This window comes from Narcine bancroftii, chromosome 2, assembly GCF_036971445.1.
Source record: "Narcine bancroftii isolate sNarBan1 chromosome 2, sNarBan1.hap1, whole genome shotgun sequence".
Lineage (NCBI taxonomy): Eukaryota > Metazoa > Chordata > Chondrichthyes > Torpediniformes > Narcinidae > Narcine > Narcine bancroftii.
In genome coordinates, this window is record NC_091470.1 from 100,074,251 (window position 1) to 100,096,680 (window position 22,430).

A 22,430-nucleotide genomic window follows, 5' to 3' on the forward strand; every position below is an offset into this window, starting at 1 on the left:
CCCCCCCCCCCCCCCCCCCCAGATCACTGGAGCGCTACGAGCCACACCTCTGTGCTGCCCCACTGCCACGGCACTCCCTGTCTTGATCTACTGACTCGTAAAGAACAATGTGTGATCAAATATTCTGTAGACTAAATGGGTTGGCAAGTGAATGGGGCACATTTGGGTGATGTGGACACGTGGGCCTGTCACGGTATTTAAAGGCCAAGTGGATCAGAAGATCTTGGTCTGATCGCTAGTCTGCACAGGTTTCATCAGGGGTACAGAAGTAAATGTTAGAACTCTTAAGGAAAAGAAACCTCTCCTGCTTCTTCCCACGGGCAGCGAGGATGCTGAACGACCAAAGGAACTTCTCACACTAACCATCTGAGACTCTCGTATTCATAAAACAATATTTATTTGTTAATTAGTATATATGAATTCTTGCCCTACATAGGTAATTTTTGCCTGTACGTGTGTTATGTCTGGTTGTTTGCCTGCGTGTTTTGCACTAGGACAGGAGAACGCTGTTTTGTCGGGTCATACTTGTGCATTTGACTTGACTAAAGAAGTTCAAGGGATTTGTTGAAATTATTTAATCTTTTTAAAAAAAAAAATGATCTGGTTGTACTCTTTGAAGATGGAGTGTGTGCCAATTAGCCACAACTTTACTGAACTTATAATGGGAAAAGAATTTATGAATGCTGAGATTTGGATAGGTTTGGAAACTGGAGAGCTAGGTAAATGAGTTATCTCCATCCTTTTGCCCACAGACCATCACTTCACTGACCAGAGTCAGAACTGACTTTCAGGTTGAGCAGTATGTGCGATGTGCAAAAATCTCTGTTTTAGTATAAAGTAACTGGCCTTAACTTCTGATCAAAGGGAACCAATGTTGATCTTTGAAACAGAATGTTTACTTGCTGGGACTCTCACTGATGGGATGGCAAAGGTCATTGTGCAGATTCGTGCTGCCTTGTAGTTTCAGGCAACGCTATCTGCCCCCCTGCTGATCGTCCTCTGATGAGCCCAGACAATTGTGGCTGTTCCATCGGGGAGCTGGGAGATGGGGTGAGAAGCATCGTAAATTGTGGCCCTTTTCTTAGCATCATACGCATGCGCGCATGTTCTAAAAAAGTGACCAGACCCTTGGCTAGCATTGCTTCTCCCATGCTTTGGCGTAATGATACAAATTAGATTACAGGTTTATTGTCAGAGTCCATACATGACCTCATGTGCAAACCTGAGTATTTTCCTGCGGGTGAGGCAAAATTACCACTTATTGGTAGTGCAAAAACAAAACTATACTAAAGAAATGTAAAAATAAACCTGACTATGCAATTCAGAGAGAGAGAAAAAAAATCAATAAAGTGCAAGAGTCCTTAAATGAAACTCTGAGTTGTCTTTGAGGAGTCTGATGGAGGAGTGGGAGCAGCTATTCCTGAACCTGGTGGGGTGAGTCTCATGGCACTGATACCTCTTTCCTGATGGCTGCAGTGAGAACAGAGCGTGCTCTGGGGTGTGGATCCTTGATGATTGCTGCTGCTCTCCGATGGCAGCGTTCCCTGTAGATGTTCTCGATGGTGGGGAGGGCTCTGCTTGCGATGTCCTGGGCTGTGCCCATGACCTTTTGCAAGGTTTTACACTCAGGATATTCGTGTCCCCATACTAGATCAGCACACTTTCCACCACACCTCTGTAGAAACTTGCCAGGGTTTCCAATGTCAGACTGAACCTCCGCAAACTCCTGAGAAAGTAGAGGCGTTGACGTGCTTCTTCACAATGACATTGGTGTGTTGGGTCCAGGAAAGATCCTCCGAAATAATGACTCAAGAATATAAATTGCTTATTCTCTCTACCTCTGATATTTCACCTCCCCACCCCCTCCCCCCCCCCCCCCCCCACCCCACACCACGATCATTAGGTCGTACACCTCTGGTTTTTCCTTCCTGAAGTCAACAATCAGCTCTTTGGCTTTGGTGACATTAAGTGTGAGGTTGTTGTTGGTTCACCTTTCAGCCAAGTTTTCTCCTGTCTTCTCCCCTTTTTATTACAATCAACTACCCCATCTGTCTGAAACTACACCGACTCTGGTTGCCAAAGGAGTCAAGCCACCTTTATTTGTCATTCATACCATAACTACTAAAGCACTGCACAGTAAAGACGAGATTGCGGTTCTCCGAGAGTCGGTTAAGGAAAAATGACTGGTGTGCGTGATTTTTGCCCTGTGGTGAGGTAAAATGCATGTATCATAAACATTCCAATTAAAAATAAACACTGGTACATTAGACCATTCCATTCCCAACCCTTTACAGTTTTCCTTTGAAAACAACATTGGCTCATTATCACGGGAGCATAACTAAACCCACATGGCAGGCTGACTTTCTTCAGAGCTCAGCCACCATCACTCAGCTTGTAACCATGTTTGGTGTGAAATTTTATTTTTAATTTTATTGTTCATTTTGAGTTAGGTAAGGGAGGCATGGTAGGCATACCTGTTAGCTTAATGCTGTTACAGCACCAGCGAATCAGGACCAGGGTTCGAATCCCATGCTGTCTGTAAGGAGTTACAGCACCAGTGAATCAGGACCAGGGTTCGAATCTCATGCTGTCTGTAAGGAGTTTGTACGTTTTCCCCACGTCTGCATGGGTTTTCCCTGAGGCTCTGGTTTCCTCCCACCCTTCGAAATATACCGGGTTGGGGGGAGGGTGGTGTGGTATGTCAATTGGGTGTAATTTGGCCACATGGGCTGAAAGGGCCAGTTACTTTTTTAAAATTTTTTTATTTTTCACACTATAAACCATATAAATCAAGATACATACATTTTCCTTCTTAAATATATACAGTGTCGTTTTCTCCCCCCCTTCCCTCCTCCCTTCCCTCCCATTTATTTAAAGTTCAGAAAACAAGACACATTAAACCCGTCAAACAATGTTGTCACTCAATAAAAATAAACAAGAAATTCCACTGAGTCAGTTCTTTTCATTATCTTCTCCTGTCATTTTAGGTGGTAGGTGTCCCCGGTAGGTTTTCTCTATTGTGTTTCATGTATGGCTCCCATATTTGTTCAAATATTGTGATGTTATTTCTTTTGAAGACTTTATTTAAAATTTTATAACATGAATACAATAGAGAATTACATTTAAAGGGCCAGTTACTGTGTTGTGTGTCTAAATTAAATTAAAAATTAAGACTGTCTTTCTGTGACTGTTTTGCCAACTGAGTGGTAAATAGTGCCCAGATACCCCACACGGCATCCTCTGCACAGCTCTATTGATGCATTCCCTGAAGGTCACCCCCATCTCCACCACCCCAACCCCTCCCCGGTTCCACTCCCATGAGTCAACTTGTGACTCAATGATGCTGGGGTTAAACATTTAAATTAATCAGCTTCTGCCCTTGCTGGATAGGTGCTCTGTAAGGGATTATTTGGTGGGATGTGAGTGGGAAGGGAAGGTTGAGAATCACTGCTCCAGACCCAATCTTTAGTGAAATATTTTGCTGGAGAAAAATTGTCATTGGCCCATTTCCTTTAGAGTTATGAAACGGTGCACATAACAAGTCAACGAGGAACGATTAAAACAGTGGTTTTCAAACTTTTTCTTTCCACCCACATCCCACTAATCACAGAGCATCGATGGCATAGGGATTACTTAAAGTGATATGTGAGGGAAAGAAAAAGGTTGAGAACCACTGCCCTGAAGGTTAACCTCGAGGTTGAGTCAGTGGTGAAGAAGGCGAATGCAGTGTTGGTGTTCATTTCTAGAGGAATATTATGCAAGGGCAGGGATGTCATGTTGAGACTCTGTAAAGCTCTGATGAGGCCTCACTTAGAGAAGTACAGTTTTTGTCCTTGTATTTAAGAAAAGACGTGTTAGCATTGGTGAGGGTTCAGGTATCAGGAGGGAAAGGGTTAGTATATGAGAAACGAGTCTCAGCTCTTGGACTGGACTTGTTGAAGTACAAAAGGATGAGGGGGTATCTCATGGAGGCATTTTGAAGGCTAAGAGGCCTGGTCAGAGTAGATGTGGCATGGTAGTGGAATCTAGGGCAAGAGGGCATGACTTCAGGATAAAAGGGCGTCCATTTAAAACAGAATTGTGAAATCTCAGTGGGTCTTAAGTCTGAGAAACCTGATGCCACAGGCGGCTGTGGAGGTGAGGTTGTTGAGTGTATTTAAGGCAGAGATTTGCAAGTATTTGATTAGTCAGGGCATCAAGGGTTGAGGCCGGAGAGCGGGGCTGAGTGGGTGGATAAATCAGCTCATGATTAGAATGACTCGATGGGCCGAGGACTTCTGCTGTATCTTGTGAACTCTGGATTAGCTCAGTAGAGTCATTATCATTGTAAATCATTTCATTCATTGTTGACTTCTTTTCCTCTCCTCTTGAAGATGTTGACTGGTGCAAGATTGTCAGGGGGTGGGTGTCCTCCTATATCAACAGTGACCATCCTTCATGGGTGCAATGCACAGTTAACCTGTGAAGAGACCCTGAGCCAGACTTCCTCAGTAAATACACCCTCAGCATTGGATCAGGGAGTCCTGACTTAAAACAGAGAACCTTTAATCGGGCATTAAGGTGAATGATACCTTTTCAGTAGCAGAATTTAAAAAGAAAAATTAGACGTAGCCATTTTTAGGCCCTTTTGACCTACGAGCCCATGCTGCTCAATTGCACCCAGTTCATGTACACCCCTAGGGTTGAAGGAAACTGGAGGAAACCCACATAGACATGGTGAGAATGTACAAACTCCTTGCAGACAGCGTCAGATTCGAAGTCTGATCGCTGGGGCTGCTACAGCATTACGCTGACCGTGGTCCCCCACAGTTTTTTTCTGGTATATTAAAATCATGAAACAAAAACTAAAGTGTAGATTAACTAATGCAGCTTCCATTGGTATCAAACTTTGGGCCATCGAGAGGAATGCGAAAGTCTGCAGACACTGGGATTGTAGTAAAAACACATAAATGCTGGAGGAACTCAGCCAGTCTTTCAGCGTCCGTAGGGGATAAAGATATATGACTGACATTTTGGGCCTGAGGCCTCCTTCAAGGTATCCACGTCTGGGCTCCCATTCGGGCAAGGGTGATTCAGCACAAATTTGGTGAGGCTCTGGAAGACACACTGAAAACAGGAGCCTTTCTCTCCCTTTCCTCCACAGGTTTACTGATGGCCCTTGACATTCCACAGGAGCGGGGCTTGAGCTCGCTGGATCATAAATACTTTGATGAACTGGTGGTCTGTCGTTTTCCTCTGTTCAACTTCTTGAAGCCGCTTCCTTTGGACTGGATGTACTTCATCTTTGTCATCATGTGGTTCGGTGAGTCTCCGAGGTTTGGGCCCCAATATAATTGTGGAAATTTTCCCCTAGAATCGTGGAATTGATTCAGCAAAGAAAGATGGACTTTCAGCCTATACCAGCTCTTAGAACAAAAATGAGTCCCATATCTCAATAGCCTGCACATACGTCTGATTCTCTGTGGGGATGGAGCCACACTTCCAGATAACACTGGAAAGCAATTCCCCCCCCCCCCCCCAAAAGGTTTGCTTCCTGAAAAAAAATTGGTGGGGGGATTATGATAGAGAACTTCAAACTGAGCACAAAGATAATTTCAGATTTGCTGTAACACTTAGGAAGTTGAAGAAATATTAAATGAACTTTCATTGAATTTAACGTTTAATTGCATAATGATGCTGAGCCAAGCTCTCAGCTTAACTGCACATGTTGCACAACAAATGTGAGGAGCCCAGGGTTTACATCCGAAGTAGAGCTCATAGGCTTTCCTCATAAGTGCAGTCATGGTGCATCTTTGAGCCTTAAGCGTGTACTCACCACAGATGTCATAGAATGTATCGCTGCTGTTGTGACATTGACGAGACATTTCTGCTATATTGAATCTTCCGGAAGATAATAAATGCTATTGGTAAGTACGCTCACTATGTCATTACCTGAAGAACATGTGCATCAACATGCGTTTAATTCATTATCAATGTAATGCACAGCATCTGTGTATGTGAACTGCTTTTATAGCCTGTCTGCAACTATCCTGACTAAGCGTGCCCAGGCATGCTTGGACTGACAAAAGCAGATTGCTTTGTGGGCAATATACTAGTAGACTTAAAATATGACAGGAAATGACAAAAATAAAACCTATGCATGATAGGAACATTTTCGTGACGAGCAGCCCAAAATCCATAAAATACACGCAAAAGTGTTCAGGAAGAAAAATCTTCATTATCCAGTGTTATCACTGCTCTTGTTTTTTCCTTCAATAAAAAGTTTTTTTTCCTTTGAATCTTCTCCCCAGCACATTAAATCTGTGCCCATCAAGTAATACCTGTATATGTGCCCTATAATAGTCGCTGTGATTTCCTTCAGTTACATCAATATCCTTCAAACCTTCTTTAAAGGAAACCACTCCAGTCTAAGCTTGAATCTAAAATCCCTTATTGCTGGAGGCGTTCCAAGTGAATAATTTCTGCATGTTTTCTAGAACTATACAATCTTCCTCAAGTGATCAGAATTAGATGCATTACCTCAGTTGTAACCAGGACAATGGTTTGTAAAATTCAACATCAATGTCCCTGCTTTTCTACTCAATGCCATTGTGTCCTTTACTCTGTACCTCACCCATGCACTGTCCTCGGAATATTTGATTTTTTTAACCAAAAATAGTCTTTATTCAATTTGCTTCCTGAAAATAAATTGGGGATTGTGATAGACATCTTCAAGCTGAACACAAAGATAATTTCAAATTTGCTGTAACATGTAGAAAGTTGGAAAAACGTTAAATGAACTTTTATTGAATTTATAATGATGCATCAATTCAACTGACCTAAAGATGTTTTGCGCTGATTTTCGTTTGTACTCAGCATTTGATGCCTCTCGTATCAGTGGCCAACAACAGTCAGCCAGCACTAATGGATTCCATTTGCCTTGATACTGCTTTTCCACGGTCGCAATGTCCTGGTGAAACCTTTCACCGTGTTTGTCATCAACTCCACCGAGATCAGCAGGGAAGGAGTCCAAGTGCGAATGCAGAAAATGATTTTTCAATGATATGTGGCACTTCGTGGATTTGTGTGCTTGAAGCATGTTGTCAATCAGCTGGATGTAGTTTGGTGCTCTGTAACTGCCAAGAAAATTCTCAACATCTTTAAATGCCTTCCTTGCATGTCCAGGCCAAAGACATGTCCAGGCATAGCACCTGCACTGAGTGCTTGGCCAGGCATTATTGGACTGACCAAAACAGTTTGCTTTGTGGGCAATATATGAGTAGACTTGTAATATGACGGGAAATTACAAAAAATTAGGTTAAAAATAAAGGTAGGTAGTAGGAAAATTTTAAGGTAATTTCCATGATCAGCAGCCCAAAATCCATAAAATAAACCCAGAAGGGTTCAGGAAGCAAAATCTTTATTGCCCAGTGTGATTTACAAAAGGCAAACTGTTCAATGTCTCGTCCCACCCTAAGTTTCATAGCCATACATTTCCATCACCGTACATTGTTGCATTCACCTCTATTTCTACCATTACCACTGTGGTGCCTTGTTGTTACTCCCTCGCTCTGTAGTTGAGGGACTTCCCCTCGGTCTCAGCCCCTCAGTGTCCAGTAACCGAAGGACTCCAGGCTGTGGTCCTTCCCCACGGTGCCCTCGCATTGGTTGTGCCAAGCCTCAGCACGTACTCCTGCAGCCCGGAATGTGCCAGTTGGGAGCGTCCCCTCACTGACATCTCAATGCTCTGAAAAATGTTTGATGCTGAAATGTAGTGTTTCATCTTCCAACACTGCAGTGTTTCATTTAGATTATTATTGTGCAACTGTAGCACATTAAAAAAGAAATAGATTCTGATATCACATTATAGCTTTGATTTCTGGAACCTTCTAAGCATACATTTTGTCAGCTCACACAGACAACTGGAGGATCAGTCTATCATTTTTCCCCTCAAGAAATATTGAGAAAAACAGATAATTTTGTCACGTTTCCAGGATGCCATTTTCGCAAATTCTCTTCTGCTTCACTGTACGTCAAAGAAAGATTGTATCCAAGTTATTTCGAGAAATTACTGATGGATGGTATTTATCCTTTGACCCATCTCTCTATAGGTGCAATTGGAATCATGCTTGGTTGTCTCTACAGACTCTCCTGCCTAATGTTTTTTATTCCGTATTGGTACAATTTCTTCCTGGACAAGACAGTGTGGAACAATCATTCCTACCTGTACGGACTCATCGGTTTTCAGCTCACGTTCATGGATGCCAACAGATATTGGTAGGAAGTTTCAGCAAATGATGGCAGATGATATGAATCTCAAAAGTAAAATTTTACTGTAAATGGGAATTCCTCCCCGGCAGATCATTCAGACTCGACAGAGAGATTTTTGGGGGAGGTGGGGGGGGTCAATGATGTTGCATGAGAATGGAAAAAACTTTGAAACCAAAGATGTTTTGAGTATGGATGAAGGGGGAGTGGAGGAGAGAACTGGGTTGAGCCAGATGCTACTGAAGTCAAATGAGTTCTGGTCATGACTTCTTATCACACTCGGCAATAGGAATCAGATGCTTTGAGACTACTTGTAACACCTGGGCAATTCTTTGATTGCATGGGCTGGTGTTCTCTTTGAGGCACTCTGGCCTATGGGACAATGTTTCAGCCCGTTGCCTTGGGAGCAAAGCACCCAGTGACTCCTCTGCCTCCGGAGCACATGCCCATTGCCCTCTCCCTCTGGGTGTGGAACAGAGTGCCCAGTGTTTGCTTTGGCTCTACAGCACAGTGCCCTACCTGAGCTGTAGCCACAAGCTAATGCCCTGTTGTCCCAGTCATAGTACATAGAACATTACAGCACAGTACAGGTCCTTTGGCCCTCGATGTTGTGCTGACCCATATATTCCTTCCAAATAAAAGTACTAAACGCTCTCTACCCTGTAACCTTCTATTTTTCTTTCATCCATGTGCCTGTCTAAGAGCCTCTTAAATGCCCCTAATGTTTCAGCCTCCACCACCATCCCTGGCAAGGCATTCCAGGCACCCACAACTCTCTGTGTATTTAAAAACTCTGACGTCTCCCCTAAACTTTCCTCCCTTCACTTTGTACAGACATCCTCTGGTGTTTGCTGATCCTGGCCTAGGCTGTCCACCCTATCTATGCCTCTCAGAATCTTGTTGACCTTAATAAAATCTCCTCTCATCCTTCTTTGCTCCAAAGAGAAAAGTCCCAGCTCTGCTAACTTTGTCTCGCAAAACTTATTTTCCAATCCAGGAAACATCCTAATAAATCTCTGCACCCTCTCCATAGGTTCCACATCCTTCCGATAATGAGGTGACCAGAACTGAACACAATACTCTGAGTGGTCTCGCCAGAGATTTGTAGAGTTGCAACATGACCTCTCTACGCCTGAACTCAATCGCCCAGCATCCCATAGGCCTTCTTAACTATCCTATCAACTTGTGCAGTAATCTTGAGAGATGTATGGATTTGGACCCCCAAGGTCCCTTTGTTCCTTCACACTGTTAAGTATCCAACCATTAACCTTGTTATCAGCCTTCGGTTTGACCTTCCAAAACGCATCATCTCACACTTACCTTGATTGAACTGCATCTGCCACTTTTCTGCCCATCCTGTCTCTGACCTTAAGTAACCCATGACAACCTTCGGCACTCTCCACAACTCCTCCAATTTTCGTATCATTTGCAAACTTTACCGACCCGTCTTTCCAAAACCAGAATATTCCGAAGTTCCACAGCCAACAACTGCTGGAGATGAGCACAGGCGGACAGTCCAATAAAAGACTGGAGGAGGCAAATCAGTGGTGATGAGATACAACACCAAATTGAAGCCCTGTCCCATCCAAGATCCCATGGCAAAAAAGTGCAAGGGAGATATCCGTACTAGTCTTGTTCATATTTACTCCTCAGTCATTACTATGGAATCCGATCACCTGCTCCTTATCACCTTGCTCTTTCTGTGTCCATATTGGCAGCTAGGCTTCCCACAAAGTTCTGCATCGCGTGTAAGTGGTCTGCAAGATAAAAGACAGTGTCAAAATGCAAATCTTTCTTCCTTCAGTAAATCACAATCTTTTTGCAACATTTGCTAGGTCTGTCGATGGTTTACGAAACCCAAAGAAGAGGAATGCTCACGTCCCGCTGTGGAACTACACGTTGCTGAGGACGCAGGTTAGTGGTGCACATTAATAAAGCATTTTGCTTTATTTTCAGTCACATTCTTTGAAAACGTTTAACCATCGCTGCATCTGCAGGTTCCTCCCTCCTCCACGGAGCCGTCCAAAAGACGAACAATAGCATTATAGATAATTAACACCCCCCCTCCCAAAGTTTACAGATAAAGCCTTACTAATATACAATAATAAAGATAAAGACTCTTATTAATCAGGGATAAGGAGATACTTTAAGCGAGTCACCCCAACGGCGAGCGGCATCAACCAGCTCTTCATCCTGAGTGACGCCACTGCTGTTTCACACAACAGCTGCTATGAGCAAAGCCTGACCAAGGCCTTCCGCTGGCTGAATATTTGCTCCCATCTTCAAAGGTTACTTCAGAGAATATTTACTTTTACACCGTTAAACTTTTATTTAAATTTAAAAAAAAAAAGATTTTCCTCACTTTTTTTGCTGGTTGTTTGAATTCCGGATGACCGGTGCTTTAATGGACAAGGTTTGAATACTGCATGAGGAACAATAGCTGAAAGGCAATGTGGGCCGAATGCCCTTTGGTTTTGAGGTGATGTGAAGGAAGTCGCTGAGAAAGCCAAGCCTTCACCGAAGGCCAGCAGTGCAATTGGAGGGTAGCATCTCTTTAGGAGATGATGCTTAGCTGACCCAGTCTGGATCCTCAACCATGCACACTGAAGGAGCTGGAAACACTGAGAAGATCCTGGAGAAATACCGTGAAGGTTGGAGGCAGTACCGGGAGTCTCCAGTTCCACACCATGAACAAACTGCAGAAGTTGAGACTGAGCAAGAGAAAAGCTTAACTGCCTCTGATCACGTTTGTAGTTAATGTGGTAATGAGATCAGGGTGAACAGGTCAATATGTAAAACATCATTCAAACAATTTAACCGATCAATTATCCCATTGATGTTCATAGACCTTTGCAGTAGGAAAATAGCCTGCTGTGATTTCAAAATATTTGTTTCATTGGGCTGTGTCTTGTTTTGAGGTTTTACTGAAATTGAAATCAATGTATTTCTTTCCAGGTCATAATGTTTGGTCATCTTAAATAGTTTAAGCCTGAAAAAAAAGTTACTCAGTTTATTCAGTCCTTCTGTATATTGACATGGTTGGATAGCTTTTTTTACATTGTTGGGGAAATAACACATATGGGGAAAAAGGCAGGTTGGTGAAGACGAGCTTATCATCAGATCCACTGTGATCTCATTGAATGGCGGAGGGTTTGATGGGCCGGATGGCCGACTCCTACTCCTAGGTTCTGATGAACTACTGGATTCCTGCGTTCAAATCAGAACCCTTGTGCCAGTTCAGGGCTTTCTCCTTACAGACTGAACTGAAAGACTTTGTCGGAGAAAACAATAACTTGGCTTGGAAGAGTGCAGGGAGAAATGAGATTCAATTCATGGGGAAAAGGTGGGCGCCTGTTGGTCAGAATGGACATGTTGGGGTGAAAGGTCTGTTTCTGTGCTGTGTAACTCTGAGAGGGGCAGTGAGGTCTGGGCTGATGTCCCGCACACCCAGGGAAGTGCATGCATGGTGTGATTGCTACGTGGCCACTGTCTGGTTTGCTATGCATCCATCCGTAGCAACACACCTTCTTGTTGGTGTCCCCTGTTTTCAGAGTCTGGTACGTCATGGCGTGACCAAATGTCCAGGGGTATAACCAGATGGGTGGGCTGGGGTCATTAGCTGTGGTTGGCAGCCAGACTAAGAGGAGGAAAACCCTGATCTCAAACCCAGGCAGATGGGACTTGTTAGCCTTGTCAGGCAATGCATCTAGAAGGACACTCTAGTATAACACCTACGACTTGAGGACCTGGCTGTCACTGTCCCAACGTGCTCGACCTTGGCAGATAAACCCTGGGTGTAAAGGGTGGGGCCAGTACTGCACACACTGCACTCCACCTAACAAATCCATTGTGCAGGCTCGAAGGACATGCCCACGTCTACACTCCTTCCTAAATCTTCGTTCGCGAAGCCAAGCCAAAGAACTCTGAGAATGCAAGTTTTAAAGTAGTAACCAGAATAATGCAACAGAGAACATTCTGTGACATGTTTTGATAATTCAGCAAGCTAAAGGACAACAACAACTCCATATTTGGCTAAGGTAGTAAAAGACTATTAACCATTGGGTAAGGGACACGACCTTGATTAACAAATCCCAAGAGAAGTTTAAGAAATATTTAATTGTATGGAGAAGTCTGTTCTAATTTTCTTGAAAACTGGAGGTTCTGTCTATAAATATGTGACTTGTAAGGCACGAGGCAGACTCTCTTAGGGTGAATAGCTGTTCATGACAGTGCCTCTTGCTGTAATGCAGTTCTCAAGCTTTGCAAAGTGATTAGAAATGTGCTTTTGCAGCTGTGTTTGTGTTTTTTTTTCGAGCAACCTCAACAAATCCAGGGCATTTGAGATCTTCCTGTCAAGATGTTTTACTTTTGGAAGTAGTTTGGTTAAGTTTGGAGGGTTTTACTGAGTTTCCAAGGATAACATGGAGGACTTGATGCAGTAAACGGGGCATTTTACTGAATGTTCATCAACCATCCTTACCTTCTCTTTCAGATCTTCATTGTGTATTTCATTGCTGGTGTGAAGAAGCTCGATGCGGATTGGGTGGAAGGATATTCCATGAATCAGCTTGCAGGGCACTGGCTGTTTAATCCTTTTAAGTAAGTGACTATTAACAAAAAAAAACATGATAAATGGGTGATTCTGGAAATCTAAATAATTCAAAAATTCTCCATCTATGGAATGAATAGATGGAGTTAATGCAGTAAAATCCCTCTTAGCTGAAATTCAAGCAACAGGTAAAAAAATTGTGGAAAATAAATACAGAAGAAGTCCTAAAATCTGGAGTGTTGGGATTTGGGTTGATCCAGATTTTCCTGATTCTTGGGCAGTACTTTTAAAATTCAAATTTAAGGAGGAATAAAGAGGAGATGATCAGAACATATTCTATAGTTTATTTATTAGTAAATACAGTCTGCTTCATTTATCAAAATGATCAGTTTTCAAGAAAAATAGTCAAAACATGACAAAAATATGTAAACATACCATTTTTCACTTAAAAAAAGTGTGCAATGCTTGAAATTATGTTTTAAAAATGAAGGTAAAAGAATAATACAGTGATAAGATTACCTGTATTAAGCATGGTCGCTTGTTGCTGTGCATCTGTGGTACTCACGCACGCGGGCTTACAAAAGCCCGCTAAATTTCAAAAAGTTTGAAAGTTTTCAAAAAGTCTGGATTTTTCGGGTGATCCAGATTTCTGGCATCTGGATTTTTGGATTTGTACTGTAGGTAAAAAAAAAAGAAAGTTTAAAATTGGCGCACCGCTTGGTGTTTGATGCGCCAATCACGCCACACACCATCTCAAGCAACCGGAAAATTCACTTATCTGTCATCTATCAGATACCAGGGTTTTTACTCTATTTAAGGAGAAAACCTTTTAACAACTATTCTGTGCAAGATATACCAACCTGTATGATCCATGGGCGCTTTGAAACCCCAGACTCTCCAGCATTTTCTGTGTTTGCGTCAAGCCGCACATCTAGTTTTATCACAGTCACGTAACGGGCTCAGACGTGTGAGAATAAGGGGTTTCTGTTCCAGGGGCGTTGGTGCCTGTACCAAGGAGATTACCCTTGCATTGTTTGAGGAGAGACTGAGCTGTTCATTTTAATCAGATTGGTATCACTGAACTTTGCCTAGTGGTTAGCGCCACGCTGTTACTACACCAGTGATTGGGACCGGGGTTCGAATCCTGCACTGTCTGTAGGGAGTTGGTACTTTCTCCCCATGTCTGCGTGGGTTTCCTCTGGGTGTTTTGGTTTCCTCCCACCGTTCAAAACATAGGTTAATTGGGTGTCATTGGGCTGCATGGGCTTGTGGGCCGCAAGGGCCTGTTACTGTGCTGTATTTTTTAAAAATGCAAACGTGGAGAGAGGGTAGGAGAGAGGAGAGATCTTTTGGTTGGAGGGAGGGGTGTGTTGCTGGTGGGATATTTAAAAAGAGTTGCACAATGGGGAATGGTAACCAGGGTTGGTCAGGAACGTAAGAGTATCCCATTGGAATAGAAGCAAGGAAAAATGGTACAACATCAAAATTGAAGTCTCTTCAACTCAATTTAGAATTGAGATTGGTGAATTAGAAATAAATGGGAATAATCCAATGGCCCTCATGGAAACAAGGTGACTTGTTGAGAAATACTGGGGATTGTCGAGAGACTTGCCCTTTAGCAAGGATGCCAAATGGAAAAAGAGATAAATTTGTCCTGACTTTGAAGAGTGAGAATAAAGTATAATTTGCTCTCAAGTATATTATATCCAAGTGTGGAGAACTTGGTTGTACAGCGCGTCCAGAAAACTCGATGAGCCAAGGGAATGGGCAGTTGAGCATAATGTGGAGAAATATGGAATTGTGCATTTTGGCAGCAAAAATAGATAGGAGTAGTTTAGAAATGGTGAGATGCTGCATGTTGTTTACAGTGCAGAGGACCAGGATTCCTTTGCCACTGAGAATTAACATGCAGGTTCAACCAGCAATGAGCTGATGGCTGACATTCGGAGAGGCTTTCAGAAGGAGGGAGAGAAACATTGCGCTGAAATGGTATGGAGATCACATCTGAAAGATTATGCACAGCTCTGGTCTTCTTACTTAATGGGACTTGTACTTGTGCAGAGGGAGTGCTGTGAGGGTTCACCAGATTTATTCCTAGGAAGGTAAATTTGTCCTCCTCAGATAAATTAAGTAGATTAGGTTTGTCTGCTCTTGAGTGTAGAAGTATGGGAGCTGATCTTATTGAAGAAGTCCAGAAGGTGCAGATAGAATCCAACTTGCAGTGTCCGGACTTTTGATATTTTAGACACTACAATGATCAGGATCAGCGGGGCTGACCTGTATTAACTTGGTCGCTATTCCTTCTCTGAAGGAAATGCTTCCGTCTGATCAGCAAACGCAGATCGCTTCCCACCGCCTCCACCCCCCCAAATGCCATTGTGTCGGTGCTTGTAGTGACATCAAGGATTGTAGTGGTTTGTCAGACCCAATGCCATTTTTTAAAAAGAAGGTGATTTGGAACACGTGCAGATTCCTATCGCTGGGGAGGGAGAGAGAGATTGAAGAGAGAGAGTGATGGCAATCTGCGCATGTGTTCCAAATCACAACATAGGTTATGAAGTGGCACCGTTGTCTCTAGTTACCTGGCGCCATCTCCAGCTCCTGGCAGGACCGGGAATGTTGGCCTCCTGGCAGGTGAGGCTTGGACAACTACTGTACAGGCAGACCCTGACTTACGATAATTTCTCCTTACAATGTCGAACCGAACCCCATCATACGTCGTGGACTGCCTGTATTTACTGATGCAGTTTCGGAACTGATGTTACCCCAATTGGAATGTCTGGAGCCAAAGGTCACAGTCTTATAGAAGGCCAATCAAATAGGCATTCTGGGCTAGTCCCAGCACTGACCCACCACTGGTTACAGGGCCCGTGGAAAGCACCCCTCCTTTGACTCCTTCCACGAAGTCATTTCTGAATCCATTTGGCCTTGGAGCCTGTGTGATCTAACCTTCTAGAATAACCACAGTATCTGGTGGGGGTCCAGGCCAGTTCTATTCTGATCGTAGAGCTATAATAACGAGTTTATTGTCATCCACATTGTACAATGTACATATGCACTAAAAATCTTACTTGCTACAGCGCAGCAGGTAAACAATATTAGTAAAAAAAAAAAACATTTATACAGTAAAATCCTTGGTATCCGGCACCTATGGGGATTGGTAGATGACAGATAAGTGAATTTTCCGGTTGCTTGAGATTGTGTGGGGACATGATTGGCAAACTGATGGCGAGGCACGGCAATTTTAAACATGTACTTTTTAAAATCTATTTACTTTCTCCGATTTTTTTTTTTTGTGTTGGTTGCTTGAGGCTGCCAGTTGCTTGAATTCTGGATAACACCAGTTTTGCTCTAAATTAAATTAAAAAGAGATAATAGATACAAAAGGACTGTTAATAAATATTTTGTTGCCTTAGTGTGAAGTTGGGCCTTTATCTCTGCAAATCACTCCTACCATACATCTGGCACCTGTAGATTGCTGAGAATGGATAGTATTTTCCTATGTATTGTACACTTTCCTTGGGCCCAGTCAGTTGAACTTGAACCATGAGTGTTTGATTAGGACTGCTGACCCCCAAGTCCTGGAAGATAGAACATAGAACACTATAGCGCAGTACAGGCTCTTTGGCCCTCGATGTTGTGCTGACCCATATCTTTGGCTTGGCTTCACGGACGAAGATTTATGGAGGGGGTAAAAAGTCCACGTCAGCTGCAGGCTCGTTTGTGGCTGACAAGTCCGATGCGGGACAGGCAGACACGGTTGCAGCGGTTGCAGGGGAAAATTGGTTGGTTGGGGTTGGGTGTTGGGTTTTTCCTCCTTTGCCTTTTGTCAGTGAGGTGGGCTCTGCGGTCTTCTTCAAAGGAGGTTGCTGCCCGCCAAACTGTGAGGCGCCAAGATGCACGGTTTGAGGCGTTATCAGCCCACTGGCGGTGGTCAATGTGGCAGGCACCAAGAGATTTCTTTAGGCAGTCCTTGTACCTTTTCTTTGGTGCACCTCTGTCACGGTGGCCAGTGGAGAGCTCGCCATATAACACGATCTTGGGAAGGCGATGGTCCTCCATTCTGGAGACGTGACCCATCCAGCGCAGCTGGATCTTCAGCAGCGTGGACTCGATGCTGTCGACCTTTGCCATCTCGAGTACTTCGACGTTAGGGATGAAAGCGCTCCAATGGATGTTGAGGATGGAGCGGAGACAACGCTGGTGGAAGCGTTCTAGGAGCCGTAGGTGGTGCCGGTAGAGGACCCATGATTCGGAGCCGAACAGGAGTGTGGGTATGACAACGGCTCTGTATACGCTTATCTTTATGAGGTTTTTCAGTTGGTTGTTTTTCCAGACTCTTTTGTGTAGTCTTCCAAAGGCGCTATTTGCCTTGGCGAGTCTGTTGTCTATCTCATTGTTGATCCTTGCATCTGATGAAATGGTGCAGCCGAGATAGGTAAACTGGTTGACCGTTTTGAGTTTTGTGTGCCCGATGGAGATGTGGGGGGGCTGGTAGTCATGGTGGGGAGCTGGCTGATGGAGGACCTCAGTTTTCTTCAGGCTGACTTCCAGGCCAAACGATGCCACTTTAGTTGCCCATTCAGAGCCAGCTCTCCAGCGCTTGACGTCCTGCTTTGCGGAAACTGCCAAAATGTTTGGCCTGGAAGTCAGCCTGAAGAAAACTGAGGTCCTCCATCAGCCAGCTCCCCACCATCATCCATCCTTAAGAGTCTGTTAAATGCCCTAATTTTTCAGCCTCCACCACCATCCCTGGTAAAGCACCCACAACTATTGGATTCCTATTGCTTCAGGAGGAGTTCAGAGTTGATGAGTACAGGGACCTCTGCTGGTCCTGGTGCCCAACAGAAAGGGCATTGCTTTTTACTGTTAGATTTTCCTTCAGTGATTTTGATTAACTGGCTCCTGATCCATTTGTGTCTGGATTTCCAGACAGCAAGAGGTCAGCAGTTTTCCATCCTGAAAGTCGAGAGGTTTTCTTTAACGATCCAGTGAATGCATGGACACCATGACTGATGGCAGCCTTTTATTCCAGATTATTTTTAAAACAATTTAAATTCTCTAGGCTCTGGAGTTCACTGGACAACAAATTCTTTTCAAAAGGTTTGCTTCCTGAAAAAAAAATTGAGGAGTATGATAGACAACTTCAAGCTGAACACAAAGATAATTTCAAATGTATCATGTAGGAAATTGGAGAAACATTAAATGAACTTTTATTGAATTTAGCATGTTAAATCACAATGATATGTTAGTTCAACTGACAAAGTGTTTTGCTGCTGGTTTTCTTTTGTACTCAGCATCTGATGCCCCTCATGTTAGTGTCCAACAATAGTTGGCCAGCCTTGATAGATTCCAGTTGCCCTGATACTGCTTTTCCATGGTCGCAGTGTCCTGGTGAAACCTTTCGGCGTGTTCAACAAGGTCAACAGGGAAGAAGTCCCAAGTGCGAATGTAGAAATTCTCAATGACATATTGCACTTCGTAGTTTTGTATCCTTGAAGTAGACTTAAAATATGACAGGAAATCACAAAAATAGATGACAGCCTCTCCTGACTTACGACCTATGTGATTTATGTCCATCCGCACGTACAACTGAAAAAAAAAACCCAGCTGTGTGAGTACGATAGTGACTGTCTCTCGGTTGCCTTTTGGTAAGCTCGCCAAAGAAGATGGCGAGCAAGAAGAAAAACCCATTTCCTGCTGATAAATCTGGTAAGAAGTTGAGGAAGACACTAGATTTGGAATTGAAAATAATTGGATTTACAATTTCTACATGCCATGCTAACGTGCATTCATTTTGCTATACGACCGGTTGGACAGAATGGAGCTCGGACATATGCCGGGGAATAGCTGTACGTCTTAAAAATGGTATGTGATAGGAAAATGTTAAGGCAATTTTCATGATCAGCACCCAAAAGGGTTCAAGAAGCAAAATCTTCATTGTCCAGTGTTATTAGTCCAGTCAAATGACCACCATGTCAATATGCCTCGTGTTAGTATAACGATCAAGAAATTTTTAAGAGTAATTTTTGATATCTTTTTAACTATACTTCAGGTGGAGCTATGACCCAATCCAATAACTGCACTTGTCGGCGTTATTGACCCAGACATAGGGAGTTTTTCTGAACCTGTGCAAAAGGCTGTGGCCTTCTCTACATTTTTGGCTAGAAGAGCCATCCTATTCAAATGGAAAGACTCTAGACTTCCAACAGTGTTTCAATGGTTCTCTCATATTATGTCCTGTTTAAGTTCAGGGAAAAAAAAAGAGATATTGTGGCAGCTCACCACTAGGTAGGCGAACTGGCCCCGCTTGTAAGCCACGCACCTGGTTCAGCACCCAACCGCCGAAGACAAATACGAGACCATCAACCGGATCCTTCGGACTATTCAGACACCAGCGTGCCGCTCGGATGCTGCACCTTGACGCCCTGGGGGACAGGTCCCCGTTGGAGCTGATGGACGAGATGCTCGCGCTCATGGGTGAGCACACCAACTGCCCACTCTTTGAGCGCATTTTCCTTGACCATATGCCCAGGGACATCTGGCCGCTGCTGGTCCAGGAGAGCTCACCGACTCGAGGAAGGTCACCCAGAAGGCCCAAGAGCTATGGCTCGCATGATTCCCGGAGGGTTCAGCGGTCCAGCAGGTCACAAGGCACGGGCGCGACCACGCCAAGCCTGCCCCTAGCGCTGCGGTAGGGCATCCAGCCACTGCAGGGGCCCCCAAAAGCATAACCAAGCCCACAGCATCCACTCCAGGTCTCTGCATCTAGCACCAGCACTGGGGAGCCAAGGCTCGGAAGTGTCGTCAACCCTGCTCGTTCTAGGGAAATGACCAGGCCAGCCGCTGTTAATGGCTGCGGCGGCTGGCCAAGGGCACAGCCTCCTCTACCTGCGGGACTCAGTCAGCGGCCAGCGGTTCCTCGTTGACACTGGAGCCCAGATCAGTGTCATCCCGGCCACGGCCATCGAGTCCAGGAACCGACCTCGTGGACCTCCCCTCCGTGTGGCCAACGCAACAGCAATCTGGACATATGGAGACAAGACAGTCCACTTCTAGATCGGCCAACGAAATTTCGCATGGAGATTCACTCTCGTCCCTCCCGACTGCCATCCTGGGTGCAAACTTCCTCCTCGCACACGGACTTTTGGTGGACATTCGAGGTAGGCAACTGGTGGACGCTCATACCTCCAAGCTGTTCACCTTGATGCCTCCCACTCAGAGCAACCGCAGATGGCCACGATCATCATGCCCAGAGTTGAGTTCCAGCGAATCCTGGATGAGTTCCCGACCCTCCTCAAGCCACAGTTCTCTGCTGCCTCGCCACACCACGGGGTGTTCCACCACATCTCCATCCAGGGCCCACTGGTTCATGCCAAAGCTCCCGCCTGACAAGCTCCAGGTGGCAAAGGAGGAGTTTTCGAACCTGTTGGAACTGTGGACCATTCAGTGGTCTGACAGCCCGTGGGCCTCGCCACTCCACTTGGTCCCGAAAGCCTCCGGCGGCTGGCGTCCCTGCAGAGACTATCGACGGCTCAACAAGGCAACTGTTCCTGACCGTTACCCCATCCCTCACATCCAAGACTTTATGGCCAACCTGCATGGTGCGAGGGGTTTTCTCCAAGGTTGACCTGGTGCGCGGATATTACCAGATCCTGGTGCACCCTGAGGACGTACCCAAGACTGCCATCATTACCCCCTTTGGCTTGTTTGAATTCCTGTGCATGCTGTTCGGGCTCAAGAATGCCACTTAGACCTTCCAGTGCCTCATGGACTCTGTGAGCAGGGACTTGGATTTTGTTTTTATTTATTTGGACGACATCCTCATCGCCAGCAAGGACCAAGCGCAACACAAGGCCCACCTACACACCCTTTTCTCCCGGCAGGCCGATTTTGGCCTTGCCATCAACCCGGCCAAGTGCCAGTTCGGGAAAGAGTCCATGCAGTTCCTGGGCCATACCATCACGGCCAAAGGAGCCACGCCCGCTGCTGCGAAGGTCGCTGCTATCAGGGAGTTCCCACGCCCGGACAGCCTCAAGGGGCTGCAGGAATTCGCGGGTATGGTCAACTTTTACAACCGATTCATCCCAGGAGCTGTGCGAATCATGCAGCTGCTATTCGCCCTCATCACAGCCAAGCACAAAACGCTCGCTTGGAACCCAGAAGCCTGGACTGCATTCGAGGACACCAAGGATGCCCTCACGAAGGACCCCATGCTCGCCCACCCGCACATGGCACTCTCTGTCGATACCTTGGCCACAGGCGTCTGTGCCATCCTGGAGCAGTAGGTGAATGGACATTGGAAGCTGCTGGTGTTCTTCAGCCGCCTGCTCTGCCCACTGGAACACAAGTATAGTGCCTTCAACCGCGAGTTACTGGGCATCTTCCTGGCGGTGTGGCATTTCTGCTATTTTTTTGGAGGGGAGGACTTTTACCATTTTCACCGACCACAACCCCCTCACCCAGGCGCTCGCAATGGCAAAGGATCCCTGGTTGGCCCGCCAGCAGCGTCACCTCTCCTTTGTGTCTGACTTTACCACCGACATTCGGCACACGTGGGAAAGGACAATGTGGTTGCTGATACACTCTCGCGACAGGCCATCTACGCGCTGACGCCTGGCCTTGACTTCGACCAGCTCGCCCGGGACCAGAAGTCTGATGAGGAGACAAGAACCTTCAAGACTGCCATCACCAGCCTGAAGTTACAAGACCTCCCGACTCCGAGCAGCAAAGGTACCATCCTGCGCGGTATCTCCATGGGCACTCCATGACCAGTGGTTCCCCAGCAGTGGCGCAGGCAGGCCTTCCATCACATCTGTCCATCAGGTCCACAGTCCGGAGATGGTGGCAGAACGGTTCGTATGGCATGGGATGCTGAAGCAGATCGTGGGCTGGGCCAGATGTCCAAGGTGCACAGGCACACCAGGGGACCTGTACAGGAGTTTGAGCACATCCAGGAATGGTTCAGCCACATTCACGTTGGCATCATCAGGCCCTTACCTGTTTCCCGCGGCAACCGTTACCTGTTTATGATGGTGGACCGCACCACTCGCTGGCCTGAGGCGATCCCGATGCCAGACGCCTCCACTGACTCCTGGTCCCGAGATTGTTGCATGGTTGGGTCGCTCAGTACAGCGTCCTGGGTCACCTCACCAGCGATCAGGACGCCCATTTCACATCTGCGCTCTGGGCACAGCTCACCAACAGGTTGGGGATCCAACTACACTGCACCATGGCCTACCACCCGCCCGCTGGCCAATGGATTGGTCGAATGTTTGCACCGCCACCTTAAGTCGGCACTCATGGCCCGCCTCACCTGTCCCGACTGGGTGGACGAACTTCCTTGGGTGCTCCTGGGCATCCGCTCCACTCCCAAGGAAGATCTGCAGGCATTATCTGCTGAACTGGTCTACGGTGCGCCGCTGGCACTACCTGGTGAGTTTGTCAATGCACCTCACAATCCCCAGTGGTCGCCACATGAACTACTTCCTCACCTCAGGGCACGCTTGGACTCGTTCGAACTCCCACCACTGCTCAGGCGTGGCACCCGCCCGTCTCACGTTCCCAGCGAACTGCTTTCCATGTAGTACGTTTTCGTTCGGCAGGGCACCGCTGCAGCGACCGTATGAGGGGC

General features: G+C 45.6%; 1 protein-coding gene across 1 annotated transcript in view; it reads left to right on the plus strand.

The window, feature by feature from the left end:
- The window catches only part of ggcx (gamma-glutamyl carboxylase), a 60,335-nt gene that overhangs the window by 3,537 nt on the left and 34,368 nt on the right, over positions 1-22,430 (plus strand). The window contains exons 3-6 of the mRNA XM_069917691.1: positions 5,144-5,302; positions 8,091-8,256; positions 10,083-10,161; positions 12,740-12,846. Of these exons, the coding sequence (XP_069773792.1) occupies positions 5,144-5,302; positions 8,091-8,256; positions 10,083-10,161; positions 12,740-12,846 (511 nt within the window). The remainder of the gene's footprint in view (positions 1-5,143; positions 5,303-8,090; positions 8,257-10,082; positions 10,162-12,739; positions 12,847-22,430) is intronic.